The 26184-nt window shown below is 37.7% G+C and overlaps 1 protein-coding gene across 25 annotated transcripts in view; it reads left to right on the top strand.

The window, feature by feature from the left end:
• Positions 1-26184, top strand: part of NEB (nebulin) — a 232162-nt gene that overhangs the window by 91923 nt on the left and 114055 nt on the right. For 24 of the 25 annotated variants that reach the window (XM_030916012.1, XM_030916034.1, XM_030916031.1 and 21 more), the window contains exons 56-73: positions 406-513; positions 853-1164; positions 1614-1817; positions 2097-2201; positions 2285-2392; positions 4613-4924; positions 5218-5421; positions 5903-6007; positions 9280-9387; positions 11323-11634; positions 14136-14339; positions 14661-14765; positions 15837-15944; positions 17664-17975; positions 18293-18496; positions 19620-19724; positions 24279-24386; positions 25509-25820. In XM_030916012.1, the coding sequence (XP_030771872.1) occupies positions 406-513; positions 853-1164; positions 1614-1817; positions 2097-2201; positions 2285-2392; positions 4613-4924; positions 5218-5421; positions 5903-6007; positions 9280-9387; positions 11323-11634; positions 14136-14339; positions 14661-14765; positions 15837-15944; positions 17664-17975; positions 18293-18496; positions 19620-19724; positions 24279-24386; positions 25509-25820 (3336 nt within the window). The remainder of the gene's footprint in view (positions 1-405; positions 514-852; positions 1165-1613; positions 1818-2096; positions 2202-2284; positions 2393-4612; positions 4925-5217; positions 5422-5902; positions 6008-9279; positions 9388-11322; positions 11635-14135; positions 14340-14660; positions 14766-15836; positions 15945-17663; positions 17976-18292; positions 18497-19619; positions 19725-24278; positions 24387-25508; positions 25821-26184) is intronic. The other variant, XM_030916035.1, reaches the window with a different exon arrangement.

Below are 26184 nucleotides of genomic sequence, written 5' to 3'. Positions count from 1 at the left end.
TTACAGTTGCCTGTACTAGCATGCTCTACAGGTTTGTAGCCTAGGAGGAATAGGCTATACCATATAGCCTAGGTGTGTAGTAGACTGTACCATCTAGGATTGCATAAGTACACTCTGTGATGTTCCCACAAGGACAAAATCACGTAACAATACATTTTTCAGGATGTATCTTTGTCATTAACCAATGCATGACTGTATTTGGGAAGAGCTGACAATTTTGCTGATTTAGGTAATTGAAGAGCTTTAAAGTTTAAAACAGGATCATTAGCAATCAATGGGCATAATTTCTACATTTGAGTATTCTAGGGCACAGATGCTACTCTCATGAACTCAAAATATTTAGCACATTTGATCATTATGCTATATTTGTCTATGGGAAACATAGTGATCTTCATTTCTTAACAGAAACTCTACCGAATGGGTTATGAGGAGCTGAAGAGAAAAGGTTACGATCTTCCTGTTGATGCCATACCAATCAAAGCAGCAAAAGCCTCCCGGGAAATTGCCAGTGAAGTAAGATTTTATCCTTTGTTGATAATGATATGATTGCAAGTTATCACTTCAAAGCAGTCTCAATTTAATTTTAAATTGAACAAAATCTAAGGGGCAACAAATTACAATGGAATAAAATGATCCCATGCAGTGTGGGATGAGGATAAGATCAAGGATGCATTTATTATGTATGGAATTTCATAGCTGAATTTAGCCTTTAATCTTTCTTATCAAAAGACTGAAGTCTTTGGCTCTCTAGGCTTAGTAAAATATTTAGAGTTAATGCGCTTTGTAATTTGCCACAAAGATGGCAACAGAAGTTAATTTTGAAAGGAATAAGGCACATTTTTTTTTCTTTAGTACAAGTACAAGGAAGGCTTTCGCAAGCAGCTTGGCCACCACATTGGAGCCCGGAACATTGAAGATGACCCCAAGATGATGTGGTCCATGCATGTGGCCAAGATCCAGAGTGACAGGGAGTACAAGAAGGACTTTGAGAAGTGGAAGACCAAGTTCAGCAGCCCAGTGGACATGCTGGGGGTGGTGCTGGCCAAGAAGTGCCAGACCTTAGTCAGCGACGTGGACTACAAGAACTATCTGCACCAGTGGACATGCCTGCCCGACCAGAGCGACGTCATCCACGCTCGGCAGGCCTATGACCTCCAGAGTGACGTGAGTCTAAGATTTTCCTTTGGCCAACAAAACATGATGTCTGCTTTTTAAAGTATCAGAGTCCTGTCGTGAGGGGAGTTGAGTTTACACAATTACCCTGGACTAATGCCCAAGCCCCATCTAGTCACCCAAACATCTGGAGACAACATTAATCCCCAAAGAGCCAGCAAAGACCCATTGCTTTGGTAGAAGCCTCTAGATTGTTGAGCTAGACAATCAAAGGATTGAGTCATTTTCTATGTGCTTCTGTTTAAAATGTTTTTCAAAATACGCTTTTAATCTGAACATTTTGTTGATTTATAATTCATACCAAAAATTTAGAATTTTCTAATAATTCAAGTATTAAAAATATATAATATAATATGAACTTTATTTGGGGCAAATGATTTAATTATGACAAATTATGATAGATGATTTAATTATGACAAATTTGTCACTTGCACTTTCAGAATTTGTACAAGTCAGACCTTCAGTGGCTAAAAGGCATTGGCTGGATGCCTAGTGGTTCTCTCGAGGATGAGAAAAACAAACGAGCCACCCAGATTTTGAGTGACCACGTTTACCGTCAGCACCCAGATAAATTTAAGTTTTCCAGCCTTATGGATTCCATACCAATGGTTTTGGCAAAAAACAATGCTATTACCATGAATCATGTAAGTCTTGTCTTTGTTTGAGGAGGTTATTAATTTTTTTGTTTATGGAAACACTGAAATCTGTTTCTATAAAAGAAAACTTATTTTCGATTCATTTGCTTGGTACTAACGTGGTTTTAAAGTATTGTGCTTCTTATTGACACAAGACATCTAGACCTGAAAATGTCACAAATACCAATTCACTGAGCTGAATTTCTTGATTCTCATTAAAAATCAGACTGTCTGCATGTGTCTATTTATTACTGGCCTGTACCAGTCATGTCTCTCTGTTTCTCTTAGCGCCTCTATACAGAAGCTTGGGATAAGGATAAAACCACTGTCCACATTATGCCAGACACCCCTGAAGTTTTATTAGCAAAACAAAACAAAGTAAATTACAGTGAGGTAAGCAATATATTCATAGTGCATGATACATTTTCCTTACAATGCACTTTATAAATCTAACTTATTATTAATGTCTGTTTTAGAAACTATATAAGCTTGGCCTAGAAGAAGCCAAGAGGAAAGGTTATGATATGCGGGTAGATGCCATTCCTATCAAGGCAGCCAAGGCCTCCAGAGACATTGCAAGTGAAGTAAGTATACTTGGAAAGTTCTTTGCCTTAGCTGTGGCTCAAAGGTTTATTTCTCTCTCCTGGATTTACAGTGGCACAAGTAAGCCATGAGGTTAAAGCTGTTGCTAACAGTTTATTGTTTCAATGAATGGTTTAAAATAATGGTAATAGAGTTATCAACACAAAGGCCAAATTCTAGTTATGGTTGAGTCCATAGCAACATACATTTCAAAACATGTCCATTTCTTGCTGAACAAAAGTATTAGATACCTGACTATAGTTCATATAATTTTTTTGGCTTTTCCAATGATGTATTTCTCATATACAATTGAACTTATTGTACGGTTCCTTCAAAACCCAACCTATGCTGTATGAACCAATGAATCTACAAGGGCTGAATTATAGGACACATTATTCAAAGTTCAACGATTCATATGGAGCATATGCTTGTTTCCATATTCAGTCGTGGGCTACAAATATTTGCTTTCTTTAAAAGATGGATTTGCTCACTATTGCAATGACAGAAAACCAAACACCGCATGTTCTCACTCATAGGTGGGAATTGAACAATGAGAACACTTGGACACAGGGTGGGGAACATCACACACTGGGGCCTGTCGTGGGGTGGGGGGAGGGAGGAGGGATAGGATTAGGAGATATACCTAATGTAAATGACGAGTTAATGGGTGCAGCACACCAACATGGCACATGTATACATATGTAACAAACCTGCACGTTGTGCACACGTACCCTAGAACTTAAAGTATAATAAAAAAGGATTTGCTCACATTTCTAAAAATTTTTATCTTTTTTTTTTTTTTCTTTTTTTCTTTTTGAGACAGAGTCTCGCTATGTCGCCCAGGCTGGAGTGCAGTGGCCGGATCTCAGCTCACTGCAAGCCCTGCCTCCCGGGTTCACATCATTCTCCTGCCTCAGCCTCCTGGGTAGCTGGGACTACAGGTGCCCGCCACCTCGCCTGGCTAGTTTTTTGTATTTTTTAGTAGAGACGAGGTTTCACCAAGTTAGCCAGGATGGTCTCCAACTCCTGACCTCGTGATCCACCCATCTCGGCCTCCCAGAGTGCTGGGATTACAGGCTTGAGCCACCACGCCCAGCCAAAATTTTTATCTTTCCATTTCTTTTGTCTATGAAGTAAAAAAAAAAAAAAAACTCTAGATTTTTTTCTTTATTTCCAAAATATGGAAAGTAATCATAATTTAAGAATAAATGACAATCACAGAAGGGTTAAATACCATATAATAAAATACCTGCTGTCATTAAAAATCATGCGTATAGGTCAGGCACCATGGCTCACACCTGTAATCTCAGTGCTTTGGGAGATCAAGGCGGGAGGATCACTTGAGGGCAGGAGTTCGACACCAGCCTGCTTAGCATAACAAGACACTATCTCTACAAAAAACTTAAAAATTAGCCAGGTGTGGTGGTGCATACCTGGAGTGCTAGCTACTCAGAAGCTGAGGCAGGAGGATCACTTCAGCCCAAGAGTTGGCGGTTGCAGTGAGACACGATTGTACCACTGCACTCCAGCCTGGGCAACAGAGAGAGAAGCTTTCTAAAAAAAAAAAAAAAAAGTCATGTGTGCAAGGACTATTTAATGACACATAGAAATGCTTATATAATAACTGAAAAGAGCAGGCACAAACCCATATACAGTATGACTTCTATTCTAATTATATTTTCACACACGAATCATAAAGAATTATTTTAGTGGCAGAATGACATCTTAATTTATTTTTTCTGTGTATAAATATACAGACACTCTTTGCAGGCAGAGACAATTCTTATTGAATCTGCATTGCTTATCTAGAATCGTGCTTGACACATAGTAGATACTCAGTGAAATTCTGGATCAGTGAGCATACAAAAGCCATGCAGGAGAATTTCATTTTTATTGTCATTGTCATTGCAGCATAATCTCCTGAAACTTATATATCTGAAAATTAAATATTTTAAAAACAAATTCTAAATTCTAATAGAATGACTTTAACATTAAAGAATGTACTAAAGTAATGCCTATCTATATGATATATATTTTATAGAAGAGATATATTTCATATGTGATGATATATGACATATATTTCATTTATTTTCTAAATGGTTTCTACATCTATCATATAATTTATATATTCAGGGAAATTTTTTTTTAAATAGAGAAAGTTAGGCTTAGTGATTGATTTTTACTAAAAGTTAAAGCAGATGATTATCTTTTTCTTCTTTTAGTTCAAATACAAAGAAGGCTATCGTAAGCAGCTCGGCCACCACATTGGTGCCCGAGCTATACATGATGACCCCAAGATGATGTGGTCCATGCATGTGGCCAAGATCCAGAGTGACAGGGAGTATAAGAAGGACTTTGAGAAGTGGAAGACCAAGTTCAGCAGCCCAGTGGACATGCTGGGGGTGGTGCTGGCCAAGAAGTGCCAGACCTTAGTCAGTGATGTGGACTACAAGAACTACCTGCACCAGTGGACGTGCCTGCCTGACCAGAGTGATGTCATCCACGCTCGGCAGGCCTATGACCTCCAGAGCGATGTGAGTACTGAGAGTCATAATAACGTGCAGAGGTGGGAAATTATTTAATACCCCTTGGAGAAAATGGCAATATATGGCACAAGCTCACCAGCCCCTGCAGGAGGCAAATAGCATGCCTTTATCCATAGGTATTTTAATCCTTTAACCCTTCAGACCAAAATGGAATATTGTGTGATACCTGGCCCATCCCCCAAACTAAATTTTGAGAATACTTTTACTTGATCTCTTATCCTTCAGATGAAAATGCATTGCTAACACAGAGATAAATATTTATTGACTATTTGTGTCAACAGAATATGTACAAGTCTGATCTCCAGTGGATGAGAGGCATCGGCTGGGTGCCCATTGGCTCTTTGGATGTGGAAAAATGCAAAAGGGCAACTGAAATTTTGAGTGATAAAATCTATCGCCAGCCTCCAGACACATTCAAATTTACCAGTGTGACTGACTCTCTGGAACAAGTGTTGGCCAAAAATAATGCCATCACTATGAACAAGGTGAGACTTCAAAATTGAGAATCAAAGTGGGGCCCCTAAAGCTGAATCAACACAAAAGAAACATTAATTAGGAAAGAAAGAGCATTGAGCAATAAAAGGCATCTATCTATCTGTCTGTCTGTCTATCTATTGTCTTGTCATCTATTAATAACTGATATATATCATGTATATTTTGATATTTACTTCAGTTATTGTTTCCTGGTTTTGATAAAGTGGCATATTTTATGAAAAAATAATCTGCACAAAATATGCTTATTCTCATTTTCCTTTTAATTGTTAACATATATTTCAGATTTATAAGACATTTATAAGTACATGTTCCACTATGATCTTATTACTTGAAGATGTGCATAAAACACATAATGTGTATAAGATCCATAACCTCTTCTTTTTTTGTTTTTAAAGTTTTTGTGGCCCTAAAATTCCTGTTAACTATACACAGAACTTTTTTCCTGATGAATTTGTGTATTTTCTTTGATAGCGTTTATACACAGAAGCCTGGGACAAAGACAAGACGCAGATACACATAATGCCTGATACACCAGAAATTACGTTGGCAAGAACGAACAAAATCAACTACAGTGAGGTGAGAGCAGATTCTTTGACATTTGCACGCTGCTGCTTATTTCAGTTGATCTACTGTGTGGTGATGTGATACCAAATGACAGCTTTAGAAAGAATCTTTTTCATGCTTCATGTGAATAACAACTCTTGCATTTCTCAATCACCATCATAAATGTCAAACTTTACGCAATATGAATTATCATTTAGGAAATACAAATGACAAGAACTAATTATTTAAGCTGTAACCATGAGATTATGTAGACCATTTTCTTTTATCATTTTTTGAAATTAGGAAATTAGCAATTGACCTGTACATGTATCTCCCCTTTATGCTGAAGCGTAACTGGTAAACATATTTTCTATATATTGTTCCTAAGTGTGGTTTAGGATCGAAATTTCAGATTTTTAGTGTATAAGATTAAAGGCAAGAACTAAAATCCACAGTACCACCAGGTAACACACATACACACACACACACACACACACACACAGAGAGAGAGAGAGAGAAATACCTGTCAGTGTATATATTAGCAAGCCCATTTCCTTTCACTTTCAGTGTGCACAGGGCCACGTGCCATCATTCCAGAATCACAGACGCTTAGGCGGAGAGTCAAACCTCCACCCTAGTGCAAAGGTCCCCCTCCCCACAAATAGGTTTTTGACCTGTCTTTGCTTAAGGATTCCCAATGACAAGGAGCTGATCTCATAAATCAGTCCATTTGTTCTGGAAAATTTATGAGAAACCTTCTGATGTATTGAATCACAACATTTCTCTCTGCAAACTCACGTAGTCCTCTGAAGCTGCACAGAACAAATCTGTGCCGACCCCTAGAGATGGAGGGCAGCACCAGGGTGCCTCCCCTGCCGCCTTCACCCCAGGTTCACCTTCAATATCCCAAGCTCCTGGGCATTCCTCACATGACATCACTACTAAAATGTGACTCTCAGAACTGAGCAAAATACTATGAGTGGGGAATGACTGGCATAGAATACACTTAACTATCGTATTTCCTCTTCTGGACATTTGACCTCTATTCTGCATCCTGTGCTCCCAGGGTACATTGGCAGCTGTCACTGCTGGTGCACACAGAACTTGAGACCAACTTAAACTCTAAGACCTCTTATGTGGGCTAAAGCTAGGTATCTTCCATCCTGCGTTTATGCATTTGGTAATTTATCTCTGTTCAAAGATTGGCATTTATCTCTGTAATTTCTTCTTCTTAGACTGAGCCTGTGGGTATAAGCCTGTGGAGATTTTTGTGAATCTAAGATTCTGTCAGCTGATGTGTTAGTTATTTCACCTGGCTTTGTGCCACCAGCAAGGAAAATATTGTTTCTTTGGCAGCATAAATCAACAACATACAGAGCATAATTGAGAGAATTTAGGTGGAATTGCCACCATCTTAAGTAATTTTATTTTGGAAATGAGACTATAATTTTAGTGCTTATATAGCTAGCTCTTAATTGTCACCAAAAACTAAAAACATCAAGTCTTACTCCCTAGTCAGAAAGGATTGAATTATTAGCCAAACCTATAATATAGGTCCTGTTCCAGGAAACCATGCATTATATGTGCAGGAATTTCAGGAAACAAAGGGCCCCCCTCCCCACCATGTCTAGCCAGTCAGCATTTCTGGAATTCTCAACTGTGTCTTTGCTGAAAAAGCTCAGAGATGTGTTAGTGCAGCTACTTGGCTGCCAGTTCCAGGAGGCCCAGGTGCCCTTCCCCCTTTCATCTGCAACCCCCTATTGCATCCACCCAGACTGGGACACTGCCATGGGTGCTTCCCTCTGGTGTTAAAGAAGAAAAAAAGAGCTTTTTGGCTGCTTTCCTATTTTCTGTAGAATTAGACACCAACTTCTTAGAATCAGGCATTCACAGTCCGACTCCGCGCTATTCTGAGCCCTCTCCAGCGACTCCTCCCTGGGGCTTCATCCACTTCCTTCAACACCCCTCTGCTTCTCCTCCACAGTGGTGCCTGATTCACGTGATTTCCTCTGCCCTTGAAGCCACCTTAGGCTACTGAAACTCTGCTCAAAGCCTGACTCAATGGTCACCCCATCTGCAAGAACTTCCCTGATTTTCAATGCAGAATAAATGACTCCTTCCTGGAGCTCTTCATTATTAATGTGGTTTGACTTTTCAGCAGTTGCTTCCATAGGTTATCAGTCTCTCCATCAGTTCTCCCAGGAACCTTTAGGCTGAGAGGGGTCTCAGCCTCATCTTTGATTCCCAAGTACCCCACACAGTCAGAGACACAGTGTCAGGGCAGAATAAATGTGAGTTGAATTGATTGCCATGATCAACAGTTAAGCCTTTCCCTCCCACCCACATTTTACCACACTAGACCTATGAGTTTCAGCTTATGTTTTCCTATGATTTTTAAACCAGATTTATTCTTTTAACTAAACATTTTTAAAACAACCTATAATATGTATATATACTTAATTCAACATAATTTTTAAAGTAAAAACTAAAGGTGCATTGGTTTTCATGGGTATCTTTTTTTGGTTTTGTTTTGTTTTTTTTCTTTTTCTTTTTTTTTTTTTGAGACGGAGTCTCGCTCTGTCACCCAGGCTGGAGTGCAGTGGCCGGATCTCAGCTCACTGCAAGCTCCGCCTCCCGGGTTTACGCCATTCTCCTGCCTCAGCCTCCCGAGTAGCTGGGACTACAGGCGCCCGCCACCTCGCCCGGCTAGTTTTTTTGTATTTTTTAGTAGAGACGGGGTTTCACCGTGTTAGCCAGGATGGTCTCGATCTCCTGACCTCGTGATCCGCCCGTCTCGGCCTCCCAAAGTGCTGGGATTACAGGCTTGAGCCACCGCGCCTGGCCTGTTTTGTTTTTTGAGATGGAGTTTCACTCTTGTTGCCCAGGCTGGAGTGCAATGGCACAATCTCAGCTCACTGCAACCTCCGCCTCCCAGGTTCAAGCAATTCTCCTGCCTCAGTCTCCCAGGTAACTGGGATTGCAGGCATGCACCACCACACTCAGCTAATTTTTTTTATATTTAGTAGAGATGGGGTTTCACCATGTTGGTCAGGCTGGTCTCGAACTCCTGACCTCAGGTGATCCACCCGCCTCTGCCTCCCAAAGTGCTGGGATTACAGGTGTGAGCCACCGCACCTGGCCTCATTTTTGAGTCTTCACTTCAGCAAGCATGTAGAAGGCTTAGAACTCTCAAAAGTAAGATTATTATAGGCATTGTCTGTGGAGAACTTAGTGAATTGTCTTAATCCTCTGTCAGTTTTTATATGTAAATGTCAGCATCTGATTCCCCCCCCACCCAAATTTAGACTCTGTACAAACTTGCTCATGAAGAAGCAAAGAAGAAAGGCTATGACTTGCGAAGTGACGCCATCCCCATCGTGGCGGCCAAGGCCTCCAGGGACATCATCAGTGACGTGAGTTGTCAATGCCGTTCTGAGTATGTGATCAATCTAATGTGGCATTTTCACTGAACTAAATCTTAGAAAAGAACTTTTCCTGGATCTTTGAAAACATATCCTGATATATTTGTGTGGGATATTTCAAAACCTCAGTTCTAAGGGAAATGAAAATCTTGATGTTTATAAGAGGGGTCTGTAACCTGTAGGACACAGCATCTTCTGTGAAAACTGATCAACCAAGAATAGAGAAAGATTCATTCATGTGGACACTGTTAGAGTGAAGCTGCAGGCTTGGAGATGCTTAGGTAAGAATTATCACCAGGCTTATAGAAAAACTCATAACCGTAGGTTCTGCCAGTGAGATTCAGGGCCTGGCTTTATGTAACATTTGAATACATAGTATTTGAAAACACATGTGGCGCTTGCTATTGAAATTCGCCCTTATGAAAAGAAGGCAGTTGACCAGTACCAGAGGTGGCTACTGACCTAAGGTCACACTCTTTTTTTTTTTTTTTTTTTTTTTTTTGAGACAGAGTTTTACTCTTGTTGCCCAGGCTGGAGTGCAATGGCATGATCTCAGCTCACTGCAACCTCCGCGCCCGGGATTCAAGCGATTCTCCTGCTTCAGCCTCCCGAGTAGCTGGGATTACAAGCCCTCACCACCATGCCCAGCTAATTTTTTGTATTTTTAGTAGAGATGGGGTTTCACCATATTGCCCAGGCTGGTCTCAAATTCCTGACCTCAGGTGATCCACCTGCCTCAGCCTCCCAAAGTGCTGGTTTTACAAGCGTGAGCCACCACACCCAGCCAAGGTCACACTCTTAACAATAGCTCCTAGCCACTGTCATCCTTTTCTGGTGCCTCCGGGATTCTTGAGGAACAAATGACTGCTCTAAAAATCAAGGCCCACTTGCTGTCCTTTATATTGGAATCTTACGTTAGTGACTCAACTTTATGTATGTTGGACCCTCCCAGCAAATGGACTTACGCTAACAATAATAAATAATGAGATAATAATAACCAAGAAGTATTGAGAATTCTTTGCTAAGAGCTTTACATGCATTGTCTCACTTACTCTTCATAATTGCCCTAGGATGTAGATATCATCATTATCCCCATTTTGTGGATTGTTTAAACAACTTGCCTAAAATCAAACTCCTAGTGAGTGGGGGAGTTGAGACTCTGAACAATCTCATTCCTTTCCACTGTACCATATTGCCTTTTGCTGACTCACCTACACTTTCTCAGTCAGCTGTCTTTGAGACTAGAAGCATGTATGTTGGATAACTGGCTTAGATTCCAGAATGAAGTCACTGGACATGTATAATAAAAACATGGTTGGCACATGTGAGGCTAGAACCCATGACCTTATTAAGAGCATGATCTAACCAGTTGGGTTGCTGTGTCAGTTTTACAAGTACAGTCAGTTTTCAAAATGATGCCAAAAGCTTGCCATTGCCATTGAATGCATGAATCCAGTAAAAATAATAATAATAATAAAACATTCTCCTCTGTTGCTACTACAGGTAGTCCTCGCAGGAATCAGTCTCTCATTTTACTGTTTATTAAAGACACTATTCCACCAAGTGCACCCTCTTCCTGACATGCTGTTAGTGCATAGAATCCAATTCTACAGGTTCCCTGCTTCAAATCTTCTCTCCCTGACTTCCACAGGTGACCTTTTCCCCACATATTCACTTCCTGTTTTCAGAGGTATCCCTTCGTACCAGGCTGTAGGTGACTACTTGGGGTATACACTACAATTACGTGAATTCCATCTATTTTTCTACCTCCATAAAGGCTTCTAGAATGAAGGCCAGGATACTGGCTTGAGTTAGTGCTTATTAACGAAACTCAGTTGAACTATGATGTAAGCAAATTGATTTTGCATAAACTTGTAGCCTCTAAAGGGTTACCAAAAAAACCTGATTTGTGCATTTTCATTTTAGTACAAATATAAAGATGGTTACCGGAAGCAACTTGGCCACCACATTGGAGCCCGGAACATTGAAGATGACCCCAAGATGATGTGGTCCATGCATGTGGCCAAGATCCAGAGTGACAGGGAATATAAAAAGGACTTTGAGAAGTGGAAGACGAAGTTCAGCAGCCCAGTGGACATGCTGGGGGTGGTGTTGGCCAAGAAGTGCCAGACCTTAGTCAGCGACGTGGACTACAAGAACTACCTGCACCAGTGGACGTGCCTGCCTGACCAGAGCGATGTCATCCATGCTCGGCAGGCCTATGACCTCCAGAGTGACGTGAGTACAGCATCTATAAATGGAGCTATGCATAGAAATAATTTAAACTATGTGAAAATTATCCTTTATGTATAATCCATTGACTTACTCAAGTTAAGATTGATTCGTCCATGAATAAGATTTAAATCAGAATACAATTTTATTGCTTTAATATGAATACATTGACTTCATAAGAAAGTAAAATTTACAAAGTAGACTTGGTCTTATAAAAACAAAATGGGAATTAAGTAACATTAGAATTCAGGGTCCACTAGAGGGAGACATTTTATTCTTTTAAGGAAGGAAGAAACGTTTTTAATTTAAAAAGAAATTACTGTGAAATTTGTTTTTGGGTTCTTTGCAAAACAAAGAATTATTGAATTCTAATGCCTACTGCAATACTAAATATTATGCTTATGAAATAAAAGAAGTGTCTGTGTCTGTACACTACTGGACTGTTTCACAGACACTTCCTTTTAGCCTGGCTCTCTATAGAGGAGCCACGTGGTAATGACAGAACCTACTACCTATTGGAAGCAGATGCACTGTCTCAAATCTGGATATGAGAGGCACATTTCCTGCACTATGTATTTTATAAACTTTGAAGGAATTGAAGCACTAGCAAGTTTTGGAGACTAAAACTAATTCGTAATAATTATACATTAATTGGTTGTTCCTAAAAACTTACAGCCTACCTGAGAAAACTCCCACGTCTGTTCTGTAGCTTTTGACATACAGAACTCTGTGTTTTGCAATTCTTTCCAAAAAGAAAGGCTTTGCCTGCACAGAAAAGATAGTTTAAAAGGGTTGATGTCACCCATACAACGACAACATTGACAGATTGCTTACCATCTGTCTATTTGTTGGGCACTTTCTCTGGATTGCCTTCCTCACCCTGTGATATGACCTTCATAATGTGGGAAGTATTTGAAAGTTAAAAAGCACTCCAGAGGTATAAACTGTTATTGTTTTCATTTTTTTTTTTTTTCTTTTTTTGAGACAGAATCTCCCTCTGTCGCCCAGGCTGGAATGCAGTGGCACGATCTCGGATAATTGCAACCTCTGCCTCCTGGGTTTAAGTGATTCTCATACTTCAGCCTCCCTGTAGCTGGAATTACAGGCTGCCGCTGCCATGCCCCACTAATTTTTTGTATTTTTAGTGGAGATGGGGTTTCGCCATGTTGGCCAGGCTGGTCTCGAACTCCTGACCTCAGGTGATCCACCCTGCTCGGCATTCCAGAGTGCTGGAATTACAGGCGTGGGCCACCATGCCCATCCTGTTTTCATTCTTGCTATTGTTATTTGTGGGGCAATAACTAGTCAGCACAGGCCAATTCTAATAGTTTTTTTGTCTAGACTACAAATACGGGTTTTTTATTTTCTACTTAGTTGCTGTGACAGGTGAAATATTTCTAATGAGCCAAGCAAAGATCCAATACTATGATTGTGAAGTAGTTGTGAATACTTAATAGATACACAAAAATCTTTAGCAAAAAAAGTTTTAAAATGAAGTGAGAAAAATATGGCAATATGATTTTATATAGGTGTCTGTGCTTCCATCCTGAGGACTTGGTGAGGAAGAGGCTGGGGCCCTGCACAATGAAATTGTTCATTTAATAAATAAACAATTAAATTTTATTGCCCTGAATCTTGGACAGAGTTACAGCTGCTGAAGATCTCAGGGCTTCAGGGGTTCTACATCACTATTATATTTTAACTGTGTTTTTAAAGGCATTACAGGTATTTTGAAATATATGAAAGAATACATTGAAGGGAATAAGAATCCAACACAATCCAACCACTAGAAAAACCCACTCTTATTCATGTAATTTATCTACCCACATTGTTTTATGTGCTACTTTAAAATTTCATATTGTTTTAATGACATTTCTACATGTCATCAATATTCTTAAACAGTGAAGGTTTTAATGGCTTCAGAGTGTTCCATTTGCCTAGGCCTAAAATCAGTTCACTAAGGGCCTGTTGTGGGGCATGTGTGTGGTTTCTGTCACTCCGGGTTGGTATTCTTCCCTGCATAGGGATATTATAATTATGATAATGTTCACTGAACCAACTGACAGAAGATATTACTTGGGATCACTTCTCTCCTAATAAGCTGAAATATTTGATAACTTTTTATTAAATATATTTATATAAATTAAATATATTTATTAAATATATTTATATAAATTAAATATATTTATTAAATATATTTATATATTTATATAAATTAAATATATAAATATATTTATATAAATTAAATATATTTATTAAATATATTTATATAAATATATTTATTAAATATATTTATATAAATTAAATATATTTATTAAATATATTTATATAAAATAGGAGAGATTTCTGGGTCATTTTTGAGCATAATTCCTTAGTTTGCCTTATACAATGAGCTTGGTTTCGATGAATAGAAAACAGAATTGCGCTTTATTACTGATTTTATTTGCATATTTACCCTAAATATTGTAGTCTTGATGAAGAGTTTTTGCCTTTTTTCTTCTTCTCAGAATATTTACAAGTCAGATCTCCAGTGGCTGAGAGGCATTGGCTGGGTCCCCATTGGGTCTGTGGATGTGGTCAAGTGCAAGAGAGCTGCCGAAATACTGAGCGATAACATCTACCGCCAGCCTCCGGACAAGCTGAAATTTACCAGTGTGACTGATTCTCTGGAGCAGGTGCTGGCCAAGAACAACGCCCTCAACATGAACAAGGTGAGCCCCGGTTGCCTCAAGCTTCCCCAAGATGCCAGAAGATGTCATTATATTTTAATGACTAATGGAGCCAAAATTATCTATGAAGGCGTGGGGTCGCATTTACCTTCTAAATTACATGCTTGAAATCCTCTGAATAATTTTGATTATTCCCAGTTTCAATCTTGATAACTAGTAATAAAACTCACACTTCCAGTAGAATACTTCATATTCAAGTCTGGCTTATTTTTCCTAATTAGGTCAGTAATAATAGTTTTAAATGAACTTTTTGTCATTTCTATTTCAAATGATTTTTAATCAACATCTTATCTTCTTCGATAGCGTTTATACACAGAGGCCTGGGACAAAGACAAGACGCAGATCCACATAATGCCTGACACACCAGAGATTATGTTGGCAAGGCAGAACAAAATCAACTACAGTGAGGTAGGGGCCAGAATCTGTGGTGCTATATTGTGGTGTTGTTGTCTGTATTTAGTTTTGTGGAGATTCTTGAGCCTCAGCTGTCATGGTGCATGTGGCTCTTTGATTTCACACTCTGCCCATCCAATCTTTCATCTCTGTGTTAAATATTACATTTGATGGGATTCCACTGGCAAACTTAAGTCATATTGTCTTTTCTGTTCATGGCGATTTCCAAAGTGAGTCAGTGGGACTGAGTAGTATTTTAGACATTTCAGAGGATTGTCAGATAAAATACTGGCCCATTATTTCTACCAAAATATGCATGCCCACTAATTCCATCCCTACCAATTAGATATATCGGTAAATCACTGCACCTCTCCAGGGCAGAGAGAGTAAAGGGACAGAAAAGGCCGCAGTTATAATAACTGAGCTTTGTCTATAGAAAGAAAACCTTAGGCATGAGGAAGAAGTGTTCTCCATTAACAACATTGATTACTGACTTTTTTAAAAGTAAAATGCAATTTTATAGACACATGGTTTACTAATATGATACAACCAAAATTTAGAAAGTTGTGATTATAGTTGTTAACTACAGTTTATTATATTTTAATTTTTCTTATTTGTCTTTGAAACATTATAAAATATTACATGATTGTTGTACAAATTGTAGGTAATAAAAATGAATAAAAATATATTTACATACATATAAATAGATATTAAACATTGTTCTGCCATTTTTTTCACTTAGTGGTATGTATGGATTGCTGCTTTGCTCATCAATCTGTATTATTAGATTGTATTAATCTATGCTGACATGTATAGCATGTTGATCTATGTATAGCATATTAATCTATAATGATATATAATAGGTTAATATATCAATATATACTAATGTTCATTGATATACCCCATTTATTTTAATGCTATATAGTATTTTTGGTAGAGTGTAATTTGTTTGCTTTCCACTGTTGCCAGAAACTTGAATTGTCTCCAGTTCCTATCCTTTTTTAAATTTTAGGATACAACTCACTTAATAATCTCTGAATTGTTGATGTCAAACCTTTTGCTTTAACTCTGGCTTTCTTTGTGTAGACTCTATACAAACTCGCCAATGAAGAAGCAAAAAAGAAAGGCTGCGACTTACGAAGTGATGCCATCCCCATTGTGGCTGCCAAGGCCTCCAGGGACATTATCAGTGATGTGAGTAGCAACACCCTGGATATTTACATGGATGCATTAAGTGGGGAGGCAGGATTATTACTATTATAGCATTTGGCAGCCAGGTTAAGTACATTTATTGGCTTATTTTTCTAAATCAAATAAATGTTTTTCATTTGAAAAAACTCATATTTTAAGCTTCGGAAGACTTCAGTATCTATGTCCCAGGTAGGAAGGGGTAACCTAAACCAATATACTTCAATCCAGTATAAAATTGGATGTGATTCTACAATTTTTCATATCTACAATTATGAGAAATTCATCTCCATATGTTGAGCAGGGAGCCTCACAGAAAATAGAAAATGGCAGAAGAGGTGTTAAAAAATAACTTAGTTACATGTATTTGTTCAACATCAGAAAAAGAGCTGATAGAACCAAGTCTAGGAAAATCTACCTTTCCCCAAATCTGCTCTGTGTTTTTGCCAATTCTTTTTTTTTTTTTTTTTTTTTGGAAAATTATCTTAAATGCTTCCTTCTGAGTTCTTTTAAAATGAAAACAGAAAGACAAAGACGAGGAAAACAAGAAAATGGTGAACCTAATTTCCCCTCCTGCTATCTCTGAAAGAGGTGGGTTCTTTGGTGGAAAATTCAGACTACTACTTCTTCTTCTTCTTTTTTTGTTTTTTTGTTTGTTTTTTGTTTGTTTGTTTGTTTGTTTGAGACAGAGTCTCAGAGTCTCACTCTTGTTGCCCAGGCTGGAGTACAATGGTGTGATCTTGGCTCACTGCAACCTCTACCTCCCGGGTTCAAGCGATTCTCCTGCCTCAGACTCCCAAGTAGCTGGGATTACAGGCACCCACCACCACACTTGGCTAATTTTTTTTTTTTTTTAGTATTTACTATTTTTTGTATTTTTAGTAGAGACAGGGTTTCACCATGTTGGCTAGGCTGGTCTCAAACTCCTGACCTCAGGTGATCTGCCTGCCTCAGCCTCCCAAAGTGCTGGGGATTACAGGCATGAGCCACTGTACCCAGCTGAAAATTCAGACTTCCGTAAATACTTGTTAGGATTGGTGTGGTGCATTGTCTGAAATAGAGAGAAAATATCCAGTTAGCCCTTACCACCACCAACAACAAAATGCTTTTTTGTAGATATATATTCCATTTTCTCACTTGAGGAATCCCCAACAAACCTCAGTCAAATTTGATCTCCAACAGAGCAGGGCTTGTAGGATGGAAACATAATCCAGACTACTTCAGGGAGTCAAGTGCCCCAGCAGAGCGGGATTTGGAAAGGAGTGTGGATGTGTTGAATGGAGGGATAAAATGGTATCTGTGGACTCAGGAATAGCAGTCCCAAAATCATATGTAAAATTTCTGGGTTCGTGATTTCATGGGCCCAAGATGAAGAAATGGCAGTACACAGTACCGAATGATCTTCTGGAAGTGTTGCTTCCTTTATTTTCAGAAACTTAACGTCTACAAGCCATAGGACCATGTAGTTTGGCCTGTCTTCCCACTGGACTATTCCCATTAGACTGTTACTGTTAGATTATTTATGAGGCTTCCCATTAGACTACTGCCCATTAGATTAGTGCTGTAGAGTCTAATAAGAATTTAGGATGAGGAGATAAACTGATATTCAGATTCTTTCATTTCTCTGAAAGAATTAGCAATTTTAAAATAATAAAGTTTTAAATTAATGAGGCTTCTAAGCCTTTCTATTCATTTTTATTTTTGAAATGATCACCTTTATTTCAGTACAAATACAAAGATGGTTACCGCAAGCAGCTCGGCCACCACATTGGAGCCCGGAACATTGAAGATGACCCCAAAATGATGTGGTCCATGCACGTGGCCAAGATCCAGAGTGACAGGGAGTACAAGAAGGACTTTGAGAAGTGGAAGACCAAGTTCAGCAGCCCAGTGGACATGCTGGGGGTGGTGTTGGCCAAGAAGTGCCAGACCTTAGTCAGCGACGTGGACTACAAGAACTACCTGCACCAGTGGACGTGCCTGCCTGACCAGAATGATGTCATGCATGCTCGGCAGGCCTATGACCTCCAGAGCGATGTGAGTAATTAAGATCTATGGTAACTGTGCTCATAATAGTAATTCACAGAAATACTGAGACAGTGGTCTAGAATTAGGTAGAACCCTCAGAAGGGATGGCATCTCTTCTCTCTGCTCATTTTTTAGGCACCTCTTCTCCTTACTTTTTTTGGAGAGAAAGAAAGTAGTACCTGAAACTATATTCAATTTGGCCTTCATATATTGAAGGACATATACATGAAGTTTGACTATCCAAGCTTTCTAGTGTTATTTTTTTATTTTTGAAATCATGTTAGAACAACTTCAATAATACTCGCTTTTGTGTTTAATCTCTCCAGAACATTTACAAATCTGATCTCCAGTGGCTGAGAGGCATTGGCTGGGTCCCCATTGGGTCTGTGGATGTGGTCAAGTGCAAGAGAGCTGCCGAAATACTGAGTGATAACATCTACCGCCAGCCTCCGGACAAGCTGAAATTTACCAGTGTGACTGATTCTCTGGAGCAGGTGCTGGCCAAGAACAACGCCCTCAACATGAACAAGGTGAGCCCCCAATTTGTAGGAAAATAAGACAGGGCTGTATGTCATTTAAGATACCTATTGTTAATTAAGTTAGTCTCTTTTTTTAGTCCAATTAAATTGCTCTCCAGTGTATAGTGATTCAGTTGAATTCTCTATTCTGTTAGGTAACAATATATGGGAGCATTTCTGCTTTGACATCTCTTGTGAAATAGCCAGTGTTAAGAATGGGACGGCTATTTTGGGTTCAAATGGTTTGAAGTCTATAAGAGTTAGTTATACATGGTTTGGTATGAAGGTTTCTTTCTTGCTGAGTACATATTTAGGTAAGCGCAGAATAAACAAGAAAGATGCAAACCGGGCATTGTGGCTCACACCTGTAATCTCAACACTTTTGGGAGGCTGAGGTGGGCAGATCACTTGAGCTCAGCAGTTTGAGATTAGCCTGGGCAGCATGTGGAAACCCTGTCTCTACAAAAAATACAAAAATTACCCAGGTGTGGTGATGCGCACCTGTAGTCTTAGGTACTTGGGAGGCTGAGGTGGGAGGATCACCTGAGCCTGGAGAGGATCACCTGAGCCTGGAGAGGTTGAGGCTGCAGTGAGCTGTGACTGTGCCACTGCGTCTCAGCCTGGGCAACGGAGTGAAACTCTATCTCATAAAAAAAAGAGAAAGATGCAAATCTTCATAACATTTATCAAAAAGAAATCTAGAGCTAGCACATACAGGTACATTTGCAGCTAATAAACTAACAACAAACAGCATCAAATAAAATCATGGGAAAGATTTGTTAATATAACCATAGTACAGATATGGATGTGAATATATGCTTGGGAAATACTTGCTTTTTATTTGATTGGGGTGGCAGTGACCTGGTTACCAAACACGCACACACGGGTGTGTATATGTGTGTGTGTGTTTGATTATATATATATATATTTTTTTCCTTTCATATCTTAGTATACATTTATATTTTGTTACAATAAATATCTTGTAAAATCAAAGAGGTTGAAAGAATGTTAACATACAGCACATGGAACAGACAGCAAGAAAGCTGGCTTTCAACTTTGTCATGGTTTCTTCATTGAAAATTCCTGTTTACAGCAAACTGTTTTTCTAATTTCTTAATCTTTTTATCCTTCACAGCGCTTATACACAGAAGCCTGGGACAAAGACAAGACCCAAGTGCATATTATGCCTGATACACCTGAAATCATGTTGGCAAGACAAAACAAAATAAATTACAGTGAGGTAAGATCATTTGTTTTATTTCTTTGGTCTGGCCACATTGATTTTTGCTGATGTAGAAATGTTAGAATTATAAAATTAATCCTCATGTAAGCCAGTTAGCTTAGTTGGCTTTTTATGCCATTTACCCTACCTTGAATATACATATCATTGTATTTAAGAATAGGTAGATAGAAAGATAGGTAGATTAGACAGACAGACAGATAGACAGACACAAAAATATCTTCATTCTGGGAGGGAAAAAATATCTCAAGTCAACTATTAATGACTAAACATAATTTTCATTAAAAATAATTGCTATTAATCAAATTAACAGTTGCTTCAAAATTTGTGCGGCAAGTTTCTTACTTCAATTACCTCATCTGTAAAATAGGATTAAAATGCTTATCTTAAAGAATGTTTAAACAATGACTAAATGAGGTAAAATATTTAACATGCCCGATGCGGAGCCTGGTGCAAAGTATTTGTTTAATAAACTTTAATGTCTCTCCTTTACACTCAAGTCACCATGAAAATTAGATGTATTTAATGTGCTCAAAATAACTTGAGCTTTATTTACAAGAACTGAAATGAGAATTCTTAAATTCACCCATTTCAAATTGCCTGAGAACAATAAAATACATTCTTTTATGAACTATCTTCAGCCTTGCTAAACTTGTCATTGCATATCTTTGCAGTCCAGAAATACTGCTGCATAAATAGCTTCTTGCTCAATTGTTCTTGCCAAAGTCAAAAATGTATATGGTTGATTCAAGAAGAATACTAATTTCTTAAACATGTTTATGTGTCTTTTTTTTTTTTTTTTTGAAAAAAAGGAAGGCAGAGTTTTCTTCAGTTTGAGAGCACTGAAAGATTTAAGTACTAATTTAAGTTAGTACTTAAATGATGACCAGATTTATTATTTTACCCATATTAATTACTTTTGCCTATAATAATGTAGCCTTAAAGAGGAGGCATGCTTATATCAAATAATCATGACCAGTAAAATGAAGAGGGTATGATTTCACTTTCTCCAGCATTATAAAACAGACCAAAGGACAAGCCTGATTATAAATATTTGATTGGCCTTGGCTTCAGTCACTTTTGAATGGGACATTTTCTCTTGGCCACAGAGCTTCTCAGTTGGATTATCTTCCCCTGGGAGGTTTATTTTATCGAAGGCAGATGAAGTTAGTTTCTATTCCAGATTATAATGAAGCTCTTAAGCCTCTCTCATTTGTTTACATTAGCGGAATTGAGGTAGATTTTTTTTTCAGACTGCTGCAAAGATATTGGACTGTTTTTTAATTCTAAAATTTTCAGCTGGATTTACTTTCTTTAAAATTGCATGATCATGCATTGAAGGCTCTCACTTCACCACAGTGCAATATATTAATGTAGCAAAATTGCACTCATCCCCCATGAATACATACAAATAAATAAAAATAAAATTGCATGATCATGTTGATTCCCTGAGGGATCTAAGATCACATTTCAGAATGACCCACTAGAATTTCTTCTCAACCCATTGCCCGTGATACCTTCATTCCATAAATGTAAAACAAAACAAACGCATGTATTTTTTCCTCTTAAATTCTCATTTACCTATTCTAGTTTTCTTAAGTAACAAGCTTTAAAATACATCCTTGATGATAGATAAAAGTGTTCTCTCCTTTGAAGCACTGCATCTTTTTTAAATGTTGAAAGAATTAAAGAACTCTATTTTTTTGGCCTGAAGCCATGAGATGATTGAAGCACATTTTTTTCCCACTTACACCATTTTTAAAACGTGAGCATTTGTTCTTTAAAAACATAATAAATGAAGTATTTGACCTTCCAGTTTCAAAAGAAACATTCCTAGAAATTTTGAAGAAAAACGAATTCCCTCTGGGATTTATCTCAAAGATATTAAATTGATTCTTATTTTTACTTTAGCTTTTTCTTATAAAATCTCATCTTGAAAAGACTGTAAACTGACACATCTTAATAATCCACTTTATAAACACAATAGTGACCCTCTAAGAGTCTTAAGTCATTAAAAATATTAAGAAATATTAAGTGCCTCTGTGACATACTTAAACTCCAGATTCTAGTCCAGTATCCTTAATTCAATCTAATTTGAGAATGGGGCATAAAAATGAAGTTTAATTATTTGTATCACACTTTTTTGGGATTTTCCTTACATTTAAGATTTTGTCTTTACACCACCTCAACAATGAAAAGTACACTGAACAGCATAAAGTAGAGGGATGATAAAGCCTTATAAAACTGTAAATCATTGTAATTTTTCCCTTAAAGCCACATATTATTTCTAAATTATTTTCCAGAACTATCTACTGGTACTGTGTCTGCTTTGTCTAACTCAGTAAACCTCTTAAAAGAGGAAAGGGGGAAAGTGAAATTAAAGATTAAATTATTCAATCATAGATTGATCTAAAGACTGTATTTGGATATAAATGAGCTGCTTTCAAACCTCACCAACCATTCTTGAGGTTACTCAAAGGCTTTCCAAGGGGTAAAGTCGCATGGATCGTTTTAAGTAAATCAGTTAACATAGCTTCAACTTCCATACATATGCTCTTCTAAATTATCTGCCCAAGAATGCCCCTACAGTTTGAGTGGTGTCCCGCTTCTTTCATAGTCACTCTTCTCTCACATTAAAACAAAACAGGCATGGTTTAAAGGTGAAGAAAGAAACCAGAGAACTAAATACTACTCATTCTTTTGTACTGAATTCTGGATAGAAAAGCAACATTGCTATAAAGGAAATTATTGGGACATTTGATGAAATTGGAATATTCATTGTATATTTGATAAAAAAGAGAATAGTACTAGACAGTAATACTGTATCAATATTAAATTTCCTGAGTCTGATACATATACTGTGGTGAATTAAAAATATCTTTATTCTTAGGAGATACATGGTAAAGTATTCAAGGATGAAGGCCATGATGTGTACAGTTTTAATCAGTTCAACAATTGAAAATAAGTAAAATGAAGAAATACATAAACACATAAAGAGAAAGAGATACAGAAAGCAAATACGGCAAAAATGTTAATAAATTGGGTAGTTGGTATTCATCGTAGCATTCTTGCAACTTTTCTGTAGGTTTGAAGTTTTGCAAAAGGTGGAAAGTATACATTTTAAAATATTAAAACATACACTAAAATATTTGACTAAGTATGATAATATAAGGATTTCATTTTTTAAATAAAGAAAAAGAAATAGTAATACTCATCCTAGTAGTTACTATGGTGCATGTCTGAAAGTATTAAAATGAAACTTTACCAAACATGGCTGGGTGCAGTGGCTCATGCCTGATATCCCAGCAATTTGGGAGGCTGAGGCGAGAGAGATCACTTGAGTTCAAGAGTTTGAGATTAGCAACACCCATCTCTACTAAAAAATATAAAACTTAGCTGGGCATGGTGGCACACACCTGTAATCCCAGCTACTCTGGTGGCTGATGCACAAGAATCGTTTGAACCTGGGAGGCATTGAGCTGAGATTGTGCCACTGCACTCCAGCCTGGGCGACAGAGTGAGACTGTCTCAAAAAACAAAAAACAACAACAACAATTTAAAAACACACACACACACACACAAAACTCTACCAGACAACTTAATTCATTATTGCCCATCAAAACTTTGTAATCAAACCACCATGAGCCTCCTACAAGTCTCATTAAGAGATCCAATAAATTTTTATTTTTTATGTTTAAAAATTGTTATCAAACTGTATATTTATCTTGTTTTGATTTATTGAATACCGATGTTGGCAATTATTTAAAATTTTTTGTTAAGAGGATACAGAATCAGTCAAAATTTTTATCACTGGTTCACTAAAAGGGCTAAAAGTCATTGGTATAGATGATTTGTTCAACGTGTGGTTCTCAAATGACACTTCCATGGAACATTTGTGTTTTGTCTTCTATACACATCTGTCCAGCCAGAGAAATTGAACAGTGATAGTGCTTTCTCAATTCATAGAAGAAGTTAATAAATAAAATTTTATCAGTTTTGCAGTTTCGACTCCTAAATCTTTGGTACCTGCCACCCTCATGTCTGCTAACAACTTCCAGCAGTTGATGAAATAATAGGGAGCAAATCAACATTAACAGAGAGATTCAGAAAGAGTGATACATCCTTAGTTCAGCACTGAATTTGATTATGGACACATCCTCCTAGTGGTAGTATTATTATATGTTATTATATGATACTATTCTCTGCTAGTAAAAATGTTCGCAATTCAAATTTGGAATTAAATAAATCAACATTTCTTGGTTGTTTCATGAAAAGGGCAAATGGTGAACAATCTAAGCACAAGAGCTGTTCATTTAATGTATAACATTTATAAGATTTGTGCAAAGAGAGGTTGTGATGTTAAAACTTGCTGAATGTGAAACTTTCATTTAAATAAATATCCAAGGATAAACAGGAAGTAAGAGTTCTTTTTCTGATTTAAGACTGAACATACTTGTGTAGTTATGAATCCAAAAGTGGTCTTCCTTTGACAAAAAATATATTTTTCGAGTGAATGTGAATTCTGTATTTAAAAGCTACTCCTTCTTTCTTCAGAGCCTCTATCGTCAGGCCATGGAGGAAGCCAAGAAAGAAGGCTATGACTTGAGAAGTGATGCCATTCCCATCGTGGCTGCCAAGGCCTCTCGAGATATTGCCAGTGATGTAAGAGCTGATCAAGCCCTAACATTTCTTACCATCACATCAGCCACACAGGGAATACAGCTGGACGTCTCTTTGGTCATCGTCCACCTTAACTCCCTTCAGTGCATAGGCAAATATATTGAGGCTTGAGATACAGATAACTTGCCCAAGATCACAAGCATCACAGAGGCATAGCCTAGACTGGAATGTGGCTCATTTGACTCCTTATTTTTAGTCTTTGCTCAATAGGAGTGAGTGCCTCAATTAAAGTTAGATGTACGTAAGCTGAGCTACTCACAAAACCTCAGGAGCTTCCTTGGAACACACTCAAGGCAAAGATGCCAGAAAAGAGGCAGGCTTAACTGAGTTTGCCCCATCACTTGAAAAAGAACATAGAAGGACAAAGTCTTCTTTCTATGCGGTACACAGAACCAATATTTCTTTACCCTAAAAATGAAAACATCAGATCCCTGGACATCTTAAAAATTAATCCAAGACTAGTAAAATTGTTCATTTTTATAGGTTTTAAAATTTTTTAATTCTGGTTAAATATATTTATTTATATATGTATATATATTTGTATATATTTTATATATGTATATATAATTTACCATCTTACCCATTTTCAAGTATACTGTTTGGTGGGGTTCAGTATATTCATATTGTTGTACGACAGATTTCCAGAATTTTCATCTTATAAAACTTAAACTCTCTACCTATTAAATAACAGAAATTGTCCATTTTAAAACTATCCCTCCTAAATCATTTGTGAAGAGGAAATTATTTCTCAGACTATGCTAGAAATTTTTAATGATCCATGTAAACATACGCCCCCGGTGTGTTCTTAAATAGGCTCACTGACATGATGGATTTCTGAGACACTGTCATGGTTTATTACTGTAATTGGACTCTTCAGTATTCACTTTTTATCATTTTTTGCCAACATATGATTCTCTAGCATATATAAAGGAACTACTGTGGGGTTATTCTGTGGAGATGTGCCAATGAGCACAACAGTCCAGTATGTAGCATTACAGCGGCATGACCAGTGAAACTCCTCTGTTGCCTTAAAGATTTCATAGAAAGAACAACAGGGAATAGCCCTTTGTGCTTCCTTCTTCTTTATTGGATTCTCTCTTTCAGTACAAATACAAAGAAGCATATCGTAAACAGTTGGGTCACCACATCGGCGCCCGAGCAGTACATGATGACCCCAAGATAATGTGGTCCCTCCACATTGCCAAAGTGCAGAGTGACCGTGAGTACAAGAAAGATTTTGAGAAATACAAGACAAGGTTCAGCAGCCCAGTGGACATGCTTGGTATCGTTTTGGCCAAGAAGTGTCAGACCTTGGTCAGCGATGTGGACTATAAACATCCTCTGCATGAATGGATCTGCCTGCCCGACCAGAATGACATCATTCATGCACGGAAAGCCTATGACCTCCAGAGTGATGTGAGTTTCCTTGATGTTAGCTCTGCTTGTTAAAAGTGGATCCAAACGTGTCTGTGGGTTCTGACTAGTGCCGATGAACTGCAATTTGTTTGTATATTTCAAACAATTTACAATTAAATGTCTGAAAGGAGTTTCCCAATGGAGGTACTACAATTTGTTTTCTCCTCCAAAAGTTCTCTGCAGGAGAGGAAATAAAGTAAATATTATCAATTCTAAACAGGTATAAATCTTCCTAGGGATTCAGGCTTCCTTTGTCTGAATCAGATGAAACTTAACCCTTAAAAATATATCACTGCAAACTTTTGGCTAAGGAAGTAAAAAAAATGTGTGTGTTTGTTGGCAGACGGTAGTATGGAGATAGTGA

This window comes from Rhinopithecus roxellana, chromosome 14 (assembly GCF_007565055.1).
Source record: "Rhinopithecus roxellana isolate Shanxi Qingling chromosome 14, ASM756505v1, whole genome shotgun sequence".
NCBI classification, from domain to species: Eukaryota; Metazoa; Chordata; class Mammalia; order Primates; family Cercopithecidae; genus Rhinopithecus; species Rhinopithecus roxellana.
Note: the sequence above shows the minus strand (reverse complement) of the source record. Positions and strands in the feature narration are given on the sequence as shown.